The sequence below is a fragment of the Grus americana genome, chromosome 2 (genome assembly GCF_028858705.1).
Source record: "Grus americana isolate bGruAme1 chromosome 2, bGruAme1.mat, whole genome shotgun sequence".
Lineage (NCBI taxonomy): Eukaryota > Metazoa > Chordata > Aves > Gruiformes > Gruidae > Grus > Grus americana.
The window spans coordinates 58,103,228-58,118,639 of record NC_072853.1 but is presented as its reverse complement, the minus strand read 5'-3'; the positions used below and the strand labels follow the sequence as shown (position 1 = coordinate 58,118,639).

General features: G+C 39.7%; 1 protein-coding gene across 4 annotated transcripts in view; it reads left to right on the top strand.

Moving 5' to 3' along the window:
- Nucleotides 1-15,412, top strand: part of SPIRE1 (spire type actin nucleation factor 1) — a 134,120-nt gene that overhangs the window by 115,084 nt on the left and 3,624 nt on the right. For 2 of the 4 annotated variants that reach the window (XM_054814141.1, XM_054814139.1), the window contains 8 exons: nt 230-393; nt 5,384-5,474; nt 6,323-6,465; nt 9,087-9,260; nt 12,613-12,750; nt 14,263-14,333; nt 15,058-15,085; nt 15,170-15,306. In XM_054814141.1, coding sequence (XP_054670116.1) covers nt 230-393; nt 5,384-5,474; nt 6,323-6,465; nt 9,087-9,260; nt 12,613-12,750; nt 14,263-14,333; nt 15,058-15,085; nt 15,170-15,306 — 946 coding nt within the window. The remainder of the gene's footprint in view (nt 1-229; nt 394-5,383; nt 5,475-6,322; nt 6,466-9,086; nt 9,261-12,612; nt 12,751-14,262; nt 14,334-15,057; nt 15,086-15,169; nt 15,307-15,412) is intronic. The other 2 variants (XM_054814143.1, XM_054814142.1) reach the window with 1 other exon arrangement.

Genomic DNA, 15,412 nt, shown 5'->3' with positions numbered 1-15,412 from the left:
ATTGTGCACTGCTGCTTTTTCCACTGCTTCCATTCTTTCGTATTGCTTCTGTACCACAAGCCATTGCCTGTAGTTCTCCAAACAGTGTATTGCTAAAGTAAAATAATCGCACAAATATAACTGTCACAATAATTTTTTCTCCTTTTGTGTATATAGCCTTGACAGTAAGATTTGAGAAGGCAAAATAAAAATTAGGTCCAAACACCAATTGTTCTGTTTCTTTTGCTAGATGTATCTACGCCAGAGGCTGGAAGAAAATTAGTGGATGCCTCTGTAGCGAACGGTGGCCTGGCACCACAAGGAAAGCAGAATGGGGCCACACAAGTGACAGTACAACGCAAGAGACTCCTTAAGGCTCCCACGTTGGCTGAACTTGACAGCTCAGATTCAGAGGTAAAAAATCAGGACACAACTTGCTTCTCAATTTGTCAGAATTTAGTCTTATTCCTTAATTTGCTGAACTGATCAGCTGAGAAGTGACTTTGCAGATCACCATCTAAATTTTCCCTGACTGCTTTGTCAGTACACAAAACTTTAAAAATCTTAGATCAGACCTCAAAAATGAGAATATTCTTTTAAAAGGGTAAATGCTAATTTTGGCCTTAAACCCAGTATTTACTTATTTTTCTAAATACCCAATATCTGTCCACAGTGTATATGTAGCAATTATGCTTTTGGGAACGCAGGCAAATGTGTTGCACCCTTCTGGCACACATGACTCAGATGTGAGGCCAGCCTGTCAAATAAAGAGCATCAGCTGTGCCAGAGGGGTTGCAGTTTGGTCCAAATGTCAGTGTGTTAGTTTGCTATATAGGCTTGGGAAGTAACGCCCAACAAATGTTTCACAGATAGGGACAAGCAAACACCACTTAGATGGAGAAACAACTTTGAATCCATCCTTTCTCAAATGGAGAGTTACAGATTTTAAAAAGCATAGAAAGGAGAAAAGCTAAAAAAAAGCTCTCTAGCTTAAAAGTTGCATTATATATGATCCTCAAGATGTACCAACATTACATCCTCAAGAATGAGCTTTGTCTTCTGGACCAGTAGCAGTATTGAGTTTGGACCTTTCTGAAAGTTAGGCTGTCTGGAAAGCACATGCAGGCAGGGTTTATTCACAGAGGCTAATTTTAGCCTGAGAAGGCAGTCTTCCTGACTCTCTCTCTCTCCAGTAAAAGGGGAAGGAGGGGTTTCCTGACAGGGTGTGTACAAAGGCGTCTAAGCTGAAAGATAGGAAGCTGGGGAGAAATTTACCTCTCTGCATAATTTCTTGATCTGTGAAAGGTTGGCCCTCTTTGTATTAGGGGTTATCCTATGGGTGATATGTGTGGGTGCATAATTTCGTGCATCTGTCCGGAAAGCAGAAGAGATTTGCATTCTGAAATCTCTCAGCAGTCTTTAAAATTACAATAGAGGCCATATGAGGTTTTGTTAATATGAATGAAGCTGGGCAGGATGCAGGAATATTAAGATCTGTCAATGAGAGTTGGATCTTGAACTTAGAGCTTCCCATCTTGTAGCACCGTGCATCCTGAAGCTAATGCAGCATGATATTTCACACAGAAAAATGACCAGAAGTCAGTAAAAGAAAATTCTGTAAAGGGAAACGTGAAGTGATTCTTGTAGGAAGGAAAAATAAGGTGTCTGACTGTGACTGTTGATTAGGGAATACTGTATAAGTAAGAAAAGTCGCATAGACTAAGCTCTAGAACATACAGCAAAAGATAAATTGAAAATAAATCAGCCACATCGAGCTGTCACAGAGAACAGATGTTGTAGTGGTTTGAGTCGGAAGTAGCTGGTGAAGCAATTAAGATGGTTAAGATGCTCAGCAGAATACTGGTTGGGGCTCAGGAACAGTGCTGAAGTAATGTAAGTAAACAAAATGAAGGGAGTTTGAGTGACATTTTCCAAGCTGATGAAGGCGATGGGACATAGAACATTTGAAACAGTGAAGATCACTCTGTCAAAATGTCTTCTTTCTTTCCTGACTTTTACTTTGTATGTAACACACAGAAGAGCGTATGTGTTGTCCTTATTGCCTATAAATGACTCGGCCATCTCTTTGCCTGCAATTTGAATTGGGCTTAACCTATTTGGAGTTACTCACTGGGAGTTAAATTATGACTATGTTATGCCCTAAATTACAGGCTGCAAATACCTGCACTGCTGAGCTGTGGACCTCCAAATGAGCTATGATGCAGATGCATTTTCTTCCCCCTGCATCCCCTTAGTTCTTCTCTCAGCTGTGTTGCGATGCAGACTACGCCCCAGCACTCAGTGTTGCCAGCCAGAGGTGAAAGGGAAGGTCCGATACAGCCCTATGCCCATTTGCTGGCAAGGATGAATATTGTACAAACCGTTCCTGCTTTCTGCCCTCGCTTTTTCCTACATCACCACTAGAATCACAGTTTCAGAGGGGGAGCAAGAAGTGTCATTTTGCTTTGTGTGGCTAAGAAAGTAGCAGTCTAATAGTGATTTTTGATACAGATATAAAAATGGTATCTTCCTAATGAAGCTACAGCTATCCGGACAAAAATCATGTCAGTAACATATTCACGTTTTAAGGTGATGCCTTTAAAGCTGCAGCTTTCTCAGCACATGTAAAATTCTAATTGTTTACCACTCTGTGGAGAAGTGCACAGTCCCAGATGTTGGGTTGATCCAACCTCAAATGTAAAATGTCAGATAGTCTACCATAATAGTCAACAGTTGCTGTATTAGTATGGAGAAATTCGTATGATGGTTCATCAGTACTTCCTACACAAGATTTCGTTCTCAAAAAAGCCTTCCATGTTTGAGAAATCGTAGGGCAGCGATAGCATTTTCAGTGCATGTGTTTGTGCACAGAAGAAGTAATTTGAAATGACAAACCAGGAATACCTGTTGTCTAAGTAGGATGATATGTCAAATTTAACATACTCCTGGCTTCCATTCTTCCTGGGTTGCTTGTTTATACTTAATATTTTTTATACTTAGCTATTGGCTCTGCCAGTTCATTCCCTCTCATTCTTTAGAATAAGAAGCGTGGCTCCTGAAATCTTTTTTGTAGGTCTTTACCATACAGAAGCCCCTTACTCTCTATTTTTGTCCATTTCTTTTGCTGTGTTTTTTTCAAGACTTCTAGGCCAGTGGAATATCCAATGTTCATCCATTACTAATGAAGTAACTAGAAATCTTTCACACAAATGGAAGCAAGATGGAAATATCTGTGTGCTACCCGGTTTTTCAACTTGTGTCTGAGACATCATGTCCATCTTGAGTTCAGAAGTGGAATGAAGAATGGTCAATAGCTATTTCTTTCGATTGAAAGGTGGCAATTAGCAAAATTAGATTGATGTGTGAAACATTTCTGTAATCCTATTTGACAGTTTTATGTTAAAATATATGTAGGCTTTTGATATTTTCAGTTGTGCACCTTGTTTTGTCTCTCTTCTCTCTGTGCCAGTGTTTCAGACACAAGAAAAATGGAAGAAAAAGAACAAAAAACCCCCAGAAAAGCGTGTAAATAAACTCAATGTGTAGGCTGTTGCTTGAATCATGATTCAGTCTTTTGTAAAACTCTATAGCATAAGATGCCGACAACTGAAGCACTTAGAATTTTTGGTGAGGACTAGATAGGGTCCCACAGAACAAGAGCCTTCTCTAGAGCAAGGATTGTTTGGATTGTGCTCTAGAGACAGCTGTTCCCCACCTGCTCCTTGCAAAGCTCTCCTTGAAGCCTTGGCTGCTCTTCATTCATAAAAGTGAGCAGCACAGCGCCATGGTTATGTTTTTTTAATTGACAGCTTGCTTAGTTCTTTGCCTTAGCTTGTTAGCTTCTCTGGCAATAGGAAAGTAATCTTCCACTCAGAAGAATTTGAGTTCTACAAAGCGAAAAGTTTAGTAGTTCCCTTTGTACACAGGTTACTCACAAAATTTAAATGCTTAGCTCTAGACTTATGAACATTGTTGCCCGCCTTCTAAAGAGCAGCACATCCAGTTGTCTTGCAAGTTCTCCAGTGGTCCTTTAAGGCGACTGTGTGGCGTGAAGCAGTGATATGCAAAGCTATCTGAGCTAGCTCTGTAGCTAAATTACTGGTTTCTGGAAGTAAAACAGCAAATGTAGCTAAATGTGCTGCTCAAACTTCCCTACAAGCTTCCCGACACAACTGTTTTGCGGGATCACGCTTGATATGTTAAAGTGAATATATTGGTTTGGGATCTGAGCTGGTTTGAGTCCCTTTGCAGAATAGCGTGTTGTGGCATATATGTGGGAACAGTATACATCACAGTGTCCTCGCATACAGCGAATACCCTTGGGCTAAGCATAAAGTACAGATCACCTGATGGGAATTTGTAGAGGCCCCTGTCTTGTGATGCGTGGTGCTCATTGAGGTGATCCTGCCAGCTTTGCTTTTCTGACTTGCTGCTACCAAAGAAAGCAATCTTTCAGCCAGTGGAGGTTTTCCTGCTTGTGCTTCACATAACTAAGGAAATCAGTGAGAGGGAAGCTCAGCCACTTGCTGGATTTTAGAGCAGGTCACTTGTTTGATCTGTAAATCTTGACAACTTAAATGATGTAAATCTTCTTGGTTAAAAGCATTCACATTAGAGCTAAAGAGCATTCACATTCAGTCCTTCAACTCTGTTCCTTTGGGAGGCTCCTGTGATGATCTGTATCTTGCTGGTATCTGGTGGCTGAAGACAGAAGTTTTAGGTGAAAGCAAAGGATTTAGTAATTTGGGTGGCATAATGCTTTAGATAGCTGAAAGGTGTTAGTCAAAGACCATTTCACTTTCATTCATCTTGCAGGAATTGCTCTTGGCTGTCGTGATGAAACATGCTTATGTGATGAATAAGATTTCTTTTAAATACAGAAGAAAGGAGAAACACACCAAGATGAGGGATTAGCGAACAGTGCAGTGGAGATCAGGTTAATTTGTCTTTACTTGAGTCGCTTGTATGAGTGGTTCTCATTTCTTTGGAGACCAGAGAAATCCAAGTGCTGATTCCTTGCTAGTGTGAGACATAAGTTGAGTTAATGTATTTCCTGTACCTGCAAATCCTTAGAAATCCTTGAATACAATGAGGAAAATTAACAGGTTACAATGGATTCATGTACCTCTCTTCTGATCTTCTTCTTTCATGTGATAGTTAAATACATTGAATTCCAACCATGTACCATTTATTCCAGTTTCTAAAAAAAAAAAAAAAAAAAAAAGTGTTGAAAATTCCATTTACTCAGTGCTGTGTACAGTCAATGTTCTTCTCAGGACTACTTCTAGGGTTTTGAGTGATTGAATGGTGCAAAATATATTTGATAGTTTGTGATTTCTGTGTGCTAAGTAGTAAGAGAAAATGATCCCTGAGGAATTCTGTTTCTTTGCCTTTTGCCACACAGGAGGAATCGGTGCACAAATCAGCGAGTAGCAGCAGCATCTCCCCCTCACAAGTGGAAGACCCCTCTCAAGAAGGTACCAGCAGCAGAAAGAGTGAGTTTTGATGAGAGAGCCTGGTGGCTGCTTTTACACACTTCTGTTGTCTCCTCTTCTATGAACTTCGAAACTCTTGAATCTCTACAGCTGAACCCTAGAACCTGCTGAATAGGTCAAATGTGATTAACGATTGGACAGCGATAGCCTACACTATATGTGGATATCTTTGTGATACAGCAGGTGGTTTCATACTTGAATTTGATGTAGAACTGTAGAGGAGGTCAGAAGTGAATAGGGGGTAGTTTAGCTATGCTCATCTCATAAAAGGATTTGTTGCTGCAGAAACACATTCTAACCTAAGACCAGTTAAAATGTTTCCTGCATCTCTGTCACCGTGGCAGTGAATGTACTTGTTTGAAAGACACAGAGCAATCACCAGTATTTTTTGTAAGTACTTATAGGGAAGAGGGAAGGATCTGTTCTGTTTTTTTCAGGTACAGTTATTGTAGGCTTTACTGTGCACCAATATTTTTCATTTGTTTCGGAGTGTTTCAGTGTCACTGGAAGGGTTTTTTAATGAAACATGTAATCTATGCATGTATTTTCTGAGCATGATGGTGAAATAAGTAGAGTAAGCCAATACTCTGAAACACTGATTTATATACAATGGTAACTGGACAGTAGCGTGTCTACATTTGCTAGTTTTATGAGTATTCCTGTTCTCTCAATCCAGAAAATGTAATGAATGTGATACCTGTCTTGAAGATACTCTGAGTATGGATGTGTAACTTCAGCCACAAATAGCGGGAATTCTAGCAAATCAGTGGCTGGTTTAAGTACTGACCAATGTTATCCAACAGTCTGTCTTACAAGAACTAATTTTTTTATACTGGTTGAATCTTTAGTGCCTCCAAAGTTCTTGCCCATATCATCTACACCACAGCCTGAGAGACGACAGCCACCTCAGAGACGACACTCCATTGAAAAGGAAACACCAACCAATGTGAGACAGTTCCTACCACCTTCAAAACAGAGCTCCAGATCACTTGTAAGTGGAGTGGGTGGTAGGAGAGAGAAAAAGAGGCATGCTAAGAGTATAATGAAAATTAAAACTTGGCTTCAGTGTGATTAGAACTTGACTCAAAGAAAACTCCTCAATTCAGAAACAGCCCTTGGCTACTAAAGACGTTTTGAAATCAAGATTTGAACTTTGTCTCTCTAGCATATTTATCCAAAATCCCAGGTACAGGTGCCTCAGAAAACATTTGCACTTTGATTAGGACTCTGAGTAAAGCCACGTGCCTTGATTTTATTTCAGAATGTTACCAAAACAGATGAACTTCACCTTACTGATTTTTCCATTTGAATAGAGACAATTCCAAAGCAGTGGATCTATTTTGGGATTTGGGGGAATTTTTTAGTTGTATGAAGTATTTTAGTTAATGGCTGAATGAATGGAATGGTTTCTTTTTTTCCCACTTTGAGAACTTGTGTGGTAATGTTTATACATGTGAAAGCTCTTTCAGTAATCCAAATCAAGGTTTGTCTGTGTTGCTTTGTTGAAGTTACTGAGGCAAAAACCTGTATTACTGCTTAAAAAGAAAGTACAGTACGTTTGATCAATTAGCTTTAATTGAGAGCTGTTTTCCAACAGAGTATAAACAGCAAAGGGTATGAAATCCTGGTTCTTTTATGTTGACATACTGATTAGTGCTTTGTAATTTCATGCAGGATATGTTCTTCGTCTCTTTTCCTACCAGCAGGGTTTCAAAGTATGCCCCATGAGGTGCTGGTGAATAGAGAAATCGATAAACACATCCTAGTTTTGAAAGGAAGGGAATATTCGCTCACCCTGTCTTGTAGTGCAGTGGTATTAAAGGGCTTTCAAGAGTGTTCCTTTTGGCCCAAGAGATGGTGGCCAGGATCCAAACCTGTTAGATGACGAAGTTGAGCAAGAAAATAATCTTCAAATATTCCCACAACATGCTTCGTCCTCCTCTTTTCAGAGGGTCTGCTGGATTTATTATATCCTTCCAAGTAGAATGTAGTTTCTCATTCCAGGTGAAGGTCAGGTAGTAGTGTGGTGATAAACGCACAACACAGGTAGACTTCTTCTGCCAGAGTGAACCTGGAGCAGAACATACTGTACCAGAACCAAGCTGGAGGGTTCCTACAGCATGCATTTGAAGACACTATCGTATATAATGGATTGCCCTGTCATTGCCTGCTGCACTCACTATATGTGGAAGCACAAGCTTTATTTTCTGATAGGCCCAGCGTCATTCACAGACATATTGTTTAAAGGGAGGAGGGGAGAAAGCATTATATCTTATGCTGCAGCATTTGCTCTATCACACTTTTAGCGTATCTAAATATGTTACATCATAATACTGATCTCATATCATGTATTTGAGGGGGTCATGCAACTTAAAAATCTTATGTATGAAGCCATTATTTTAAATAGGTCAACCAGGTTCTTAACAGGACCTTTTGACCATGTATGTATTTTCCTTCTGTCAGTCTGTTCACTGACATACACCTAGAAAGACATGTACAAAATAAAACCATTGCAGAAAAACTAATTCAAGTATTCCACTCCCCCTTAAAAAATACTAGAGGAAAAGGGAGAAAAAGACATCAGGCGAGTCAGGCTAATGTGGGAACACATGGGAAAGGTTTTACTAGTTTTGTTTTGTTCTTGGGTTTTGGGGATTTTGATATGTTTTTGTTAAGCTTCAGAGCACTGTCACCTAGCTTGGTTTTGGCTATGAAGTGAGAAAGAAGGAAAATCAGTAGTGAAATGATCTGTCAATAAGAACCTATTTTATTTGATGCCTAGAGAGCTAATTCTTTAACTTGGCAACAGTGCCCTCTAGGGTGTGACAACCAACTCCCACAATACTTCTGTTTTTAGTTTTGGTAGATGGTTTCTGATATGCTGGCGCTGGCCCGGTTCCACACTTTGGCTTACTGCAAGTCTTTCCTTCCCCAGGGAGATGCCAGCTTCTTTCAGTGGCTGCGCCAGATGCTGCATATGTAACATTGCCGTTCCTGCAGCGAACGCTTCTCAGTAAGCGTAGAATATTATTTACTTTTTATTTGACTTCATACTTCTTCATCCCTTCCTCCAGGATTGATGGAGTTTCATTTCTTATCACCTGCTCCTGTGACTGCAGTTTCTCTTCGAGGTGAAAGAGGCCTAGTCAATAAATAGCCCTCGATGCCAGTGAAAACAGGCAGGGGTTTGCTACAGTCTCTTAGCAGGATTAGCAAGAAACTGGTCTGTCTTGCATACTAACGATGGTTTTGTGAACTGGCATCTCATCAGAGTTAGATCTAAGTAGGTGGGGAGGGGAAACAGACTTGGGAAAGTGCCAAACAGCGTGGTCCTTTTGCTATGTCACCTCCCAGTGCTACATGGAAAGGCAGGGCAGCTCAGTGATTTTGGAGGGGTCAGCCCTGGGGGTGTGCTTGCTGTAGTGAGCTGACTTGGCGCTTAATCAGTGAGACGAAGCCAGTGTCCTGAGATGTACATATGGATGCCTTTGTAGTCTGTTTGCTTTTTTAATTATTATTATTATTATCATTATTTTCATGACCCAGAGGACCAAAGCTAATGGTTTCATTTATACACAGCGTTCGCTTCTCTGCTTCCTATCTATTGTTCAGGTTCCTAGGATAACCAGTTTATTTCCAAGGATGACTTTCAGACCACTTTTTTCAACTATGCAAACAGCTTCTCTGCTCAGCTCTCATCCCGTTGAAGCAGCCATGTGTGGGGTGGCAGGGGCTATGTACTATCTCTGTGAGAGAGCTTTTGCCAGCAGGTGGAAACCCGCAAAGGTTTGCCTCTTTTTGCTGGCTTTGGAAATCACCTTCACCAGCATGTTCCCTCCTAGAGGAGCACTTCCTAAGCTGTGGCAAGAATTAAAGCTTAGGCTGGGACATTGCACCTGATTGACGTTGATTCCAATGTGTGTAGGATATTTGTGTGTCTTCAATCACCTCACGGGGAAAAGAAATCAGTTCTGAAAGGACAGCAAACTAAAAATGCAACATCACAAGATTATCAATGGGACAGACCTTAAATGTTACAGCACATGAAGATCCTGCAGCAAAAATCCAGCAAAACTATTGTAATCCTGGGACTGTGTTGAAAAGAATAAGGTTTTATGTTTCTAACAAGATACCCTATGTAGAATGGAAGGGCATTTGCAATCTGTTTTACTTGAAAACCTACATATATGGTTTTGGTCCTCAGCACACTTACGTATCAGAACTTGCAGAATAAGTAATAACTATGTACCAGGGAAGGCAAATCCACTGAAAAGAAAAACTAATTCATTCACCCCTATGTAGAATTGAACACGAATAATTTATTTTTTTCCTTCTTTTTCTTATCCCAACCAATAACTGAAAGTGTGAAACCTGTTGCAGGAGAGTTTATAGTTGAGATATCCAGCTGACTTCTTAGAAACTTTTAGTCTGCAAAAGCAGCAAGAGTTTAGAGTGCCTGACTAATTGTGAATTGCAGAATTTAGAGACCAGTTTGGCACTTGTTCATATTGCGGTTTGCTAGGGCAGCTCGTTTGAATGCCTAGTGACATCCTTTAACGAGAAGTTTTACAAGGAATATATTAGTGTAAAAAATGTGTTGTTAGTTATAAGGACCTATTAGTTGCATGTATGCTGAGAATGACCTACAAAGCACTTTATTTCACATTATGGCTATGTAATTCTTACTACCTGCTTTTCCTGAGTAAAAAAAAAAAATTGCACAGATACACCTGAAGCTATTATGGTGTATATAATAAGATTGCACAAAGCGTTAAGCCAATTCTCATGAGGCTCATGGAAACTTCAAGTTCAAAATAGTATTTTTAAGTAAGATTTTTGTCCCCTTTAAAAATAAGAATACTGACTTGTCTTTAATATTAAAATGAGTATCGAGTACAATTCTAGAAAATCAGCACCATTCAAACCACATTTTGTCTTTAGTATGTTCTGTTGTATGCAAGTGTTGCAGAGAGCTGAAGTTCTCTCACTTTGAGCTGCCTAACTTGGGTGCAGATTATTGTTGGGAGTTTGAGCAATAACTCCAAAGCATCATTGTTTAATGAAGTTTAGTCAGAGCTTAGTGTAATTTTAATTAATTTCAGTACCTTAGAGCTAGTGTTGAAACAAAAGATTTTCTTGTGTACTTATTTCTATTCCGAAAAGGAAAGAAAATAATCAAGCAGTTTTCTGAAATCGGCATAATATTTATCTTTCATTTAATGTTGCATTAACATTTTGTTGTCCTTGTGTAACCTCTGGAATTAAAACATTAGCATTTAAACATGTGAACATTTTCTATGTTTCCCCTGTTGCCTGCTAGCTATTTCTATTTGCTTTAGCAATAATCATTTTCGATTGGTACAACAACAGGCCCACACTATTCCCCTAGTACCTGCTCTACACCTATAGCAGATCCGCAGACTTTCTTCAAAGGAGCAATATTCCCTGACGTCATCGTCCTGTAAATTAAAGGAATGGGTGTTCATGAGAGGGAAGGAAGAGCTTCAAGTAAGAAATGTATTCCTAAAGGACTTAAAGCTCTGATTGATTACAAGCGTTCATTCACCTCGGACAGTTTCTCTCAGTCTCCCACGATGCAGAATTGAGGGGGTTTTGCTGGCATTGTGTGCATCATGCTTTCCCACCCACTTCCTCTCCCGTCTCGCCCCAGCCTTCAGCCGTGCCTTCTCCATAGCGAGGCAGTTGCTATGGGAAGAACCCAGAATGAAATGCTGAGAGCTGCTGGTTAGCTGTAAAGTTGCTCATAAGGAACAGAAGTTATTTTGGGTTGGCTGTGCAGTTTTACACCTCAGAGCAAATTGCAGTTGCTTTTGATGTAGTTTGTTCTTTCCAGAAAACTAGTGATTCTATGCCCCAAAGGTTTAGCTGGCAAATCTAACAAAGTTAACTCAATTCTAGTCTTTTGTGGGGTACCTTAAACAGAGTGAAGTTTCTTTGTGTTCCCTTTCTAGATAGGTAAGACAACAGTTTTTAAAAATGTGGTGGTTCCTAAATGCTAATGTTTGCCAGGTCTGCAACGTAGAAAGATTTTCTTTTTAATCTAATGGAAAGACAGAACAGACCTCTGAGTACATGGAAATGGAGCATTTCACTACTAATCCGATTCATCACTTCAATTTGTAAACGAGATCTCCAAACTGTCAGCCGTGTCTTTGTATTTGCAGGAGAAATTTCCTTCGTTTATTCAGAGAGCATTACGTGTCATTGTCATTAATGCACAGTAGCCCCTCTGGGCTGACTGAAAAGGTTCACTAAGCATAAAGCGATGGGAGTTCCCACAGAGGTTTCTGTCTTTCTGTTGGAAATGTATAATCGACTACAGGGCTGGATTACAAATTGGGTTGGTGCTTTTTATTCTCTGGTACCGAATTCAAGAGTTCTCTACTCAGTATTCTCCTAAATGCCATAATACAGAACAGATGCAAAATTTTCTAAGTGGAAGGTTGTGTTGTTAGTCTCTATTTGAGTCTCTGCCATTAATAATGCAACATTGGGTAACCAGTTCTCCTGCTTTATATTTGAAGATTATTCTGTAAAGCTTCAATTGCTGCTGTTACTTTCCTGGGGCAGAAAGGAGAACTTTTCTGCCTGAACTGACCTCACTTTTTGTAGTCTTGGTGGGATTCTGATCATGTGAGCACCAAGATGTGGTACCACTGAATAAAAACTTCTGCTAGAATGGGCTACTAACAACTTTCCTTGGCCACTCTGGGCATCACAAAGTCTCAGAGAAATTGCGTGTCTTCAAACAGTATACTTAAAAGTAATGCCATCTGCCAAATTACCTTTTCACTTTCAAATTATGAACCCGAACGTTGATTGCTTTGAAACGAATCTTCATAATAAAAGACAAGCGGAGAGAAGGGTCAAGTGGTTTGAGGAGGAAAGATGAAGAAAACTGTTATTGTTGTGGAGGCTGAACATCAGACCATGTAGATCACACGCAGTCTCCGACGGTTTGGAACTCCTGTGATGCCCATGAACGAGCCAGTGCTGTTCCAGTTTGAAGGGAGAAACCCTCTATTTCTGGAGTTACTAACCAGGTGACTGGTTGTCTAGGTTGAAGTCTGGAAGAAGCTATTTGGCTTTGAAATAATACAGGTTTTTTGGCTTCCAGGAGGAGTTCTGTTACCCGGTGGAATGTCTGGCTCTGACGGTGGAGGAGGTCATGCACATCCGTCAGGTGCTGGTGAAGGCAGAGCTGGAAAAGTACCAGCAATATAAAGATGTCTACACTGCTCTCAAGAAAGGAAAGGTAGGGCTGGGTCTATGGAGGCTCCGAAGCTTACTGAGGGAGGCCGATCGCACAAGCCTCCTAATTTACACATTTCTTACCCTGTATTGGAGAGAAAGAAGAGATATCCACCAAACATCCCCCAAAATGTTTAACACATGGGTCAGCTTCCTGGAATTATGTGCAGAAACGTCAAAACTTTTCATGGAAATACCTTATTTGTTTAGATTGTCTATAAAAATGGAGTCGCATTTGCAATTATCAGAGCATGTATGTTTTAAACTTCACTGACTGAAGTGATTTCTGTCCCTGTGCCTTCTGCAGTATTGCTTAGTGTTTCTTTTCCAGAAAATAGAATTACAGATAGCAGTAGGAAACTACAAGTTTTTCATACGAATCCTTACTGTCAAGCAAAGAGGGAATGAAAGCCTTCAGAGAAGTCAGGCAACATGTGACCCCAGAAGGAGGTTTAATATTAGGGAACCCATTAACTAATGCATGTTTTTCTGTAAACCGCAGATTGGAAATTGGTATTTACCAGTAGAAGCAGTGTCCTTTTCTCCCACTTTTGACTTGTGCTTCTTGAACACCTCCAGCAAGTGTATTGTGACTTCACGGTGTATTTTACCTACAATCCTACCTGTGTCTAGTATGATTTAATTTAAAGATGTCATACATTTAAGGTGGAGGAACAAGACTCTTAAAATGTCATTCGTTAGATTCAGCTGTTGCCTATTGTCATGACATATAAAGCTTAGTAATGAGTTTTTATCAAATCTCAATGTAAGTTAATGCTTTAATTAATTTACCCCACTATTAAAATTTTTCACTTTTATTTCTAACCAAATTTATCTAGCCTCACCTGAGTCTCTGGATCTCAGTATGGCATCTTTTGTTTGTCTGCAAAACTTTTCATTGTTCCTAGAAATGTTCTTAAGCTGCGATCCCTCCCTCCTTTGAATAAACTGAATAGATGGGATTTATTATCACGCTATGAAGCAGATTTTCCTCAAGTAAGATTGCTGTAATAGCTCTTTCCTGTACCTCCTCTAGTTTTCAAGAACATAGGATTGGAAGAAAGTCATCAAATGTTATCACAAGCAAAAACTGTGTGCCCCAGAGCGTGACCCAGATGGTTAGGAACCATTTCCAGCCTAAATGTATTCATGGCTGAATTTATGCCCATTTGTTCCTGTGTTCTTCGGTTGTAACAGTTACCCTTCCTTATTGCTGTTACTCTTACTTTCCCATTACTTTTTTGTGTAGCAATGATACAAACATCAGTGAGGGAGAAGTAAAAATAAGTTAATAATTACCTGGCAAGTATTTAAGTTAGGTAAAAAATTAAAGGAGTATTTATAAATATATGAAGATAGAATTCTGGACTGTTATTTTCAATATCATCTTAGAAGTATGGACCCCAGAACTGGATGTAGTACTGCAACTGTGGTCTCGCTGGTAGCAACCGATAGATGAAGTCGTTACTGCGCGAGACTTTGCCTAATGTTGTGGACTCCTCTGTTCTTCTTTCAGCTCTGCTTTTGCTGTCGAACAAGAAGGTTTTCTTTCTTTACCTGGTCTTACACTTGTCAGTTCTGTAAGAGGTAAATATTTAATATCTGCTAAAAATGAGTACTGTTTCAGAGGGGAAAATACTGATTTATATGTTAGAAACCTTCAAATGTTTCCACTGCATACTGTTGCTCGTTTTTATTTCTGTAACAGTTGATGTTAAAAAATTTTATGCAAAACTAGTTCTTTCCTAAGTAACAGAATTACTTCCGTGGGCTGAAACTCTTGGCTAAAAGTGAGAGAAACATTCATTTGTTCTTTTAGGCTCATGGGAAAGTGAGATGGAATTTACTCAGACTCCCCGAACACCAGTTCCATAATCTCTGTTGTTGGGGAAAACATTTCAAGGCATTTTACCTTTTGGATTATTTTTGGAGTATCGGTGGGGGTAGAAGGGGAAAGGAACTGTTGGCAGGCAAAATGAAAAATTTTAAATTGAACAGTGAGACAATAAGTCTGAAGATCTGTGGAATCACTGACTTACTGTGTCACTTACCAAAGGAGGTTTCTTTCGAGGAAAAACAGCTATTTCTTTTTTTTTTTCCTATTTTTTAATTTAGCTGTAGTTCTTGTTTAGCATTTCTCCTTGCTTTTGGCTTCATGCCCTGACTGAAGTTATTACATTGAAGAAGCTTTAAAAGTAAAAATGTTTGTATAAGGGGAGGATTCTAACTCCTGAAAACGTTTATCCCTTATTCTTGATTTAAATGTAATTTTTCTCATTGAAGTGATTCATGCTCTTGCTTTCTTACACAGGCCTGTATGCTCACAGTGTTGCAAAAAAGTAAGTAACCTTACAGTTAGATCCTTTCTAAAAAGCTGTAATCTTTGTAATGACACTGCATGTTCCCTCTGCTATTCTCCACAGATGCGGTTGCCGTCAAAGCCATATTCTACTCTCCCCATCTTCTCACTGGGACCTTCAACCTTACAAAGAGGAGAAAGCTTTATGAGGCCAGAGAAACCCTCTACCAGTCACCACCGATCATTGCGAAGCATGTCCAGGTGAGAAACAACCCTACCTCGCGTGCGTCTATTGGAAATGCTTCCTAAGTGTTTCATATTGAGGTATCAGTCGTTAAGACGATGCTATCTACCTGTTTTGTAGTTG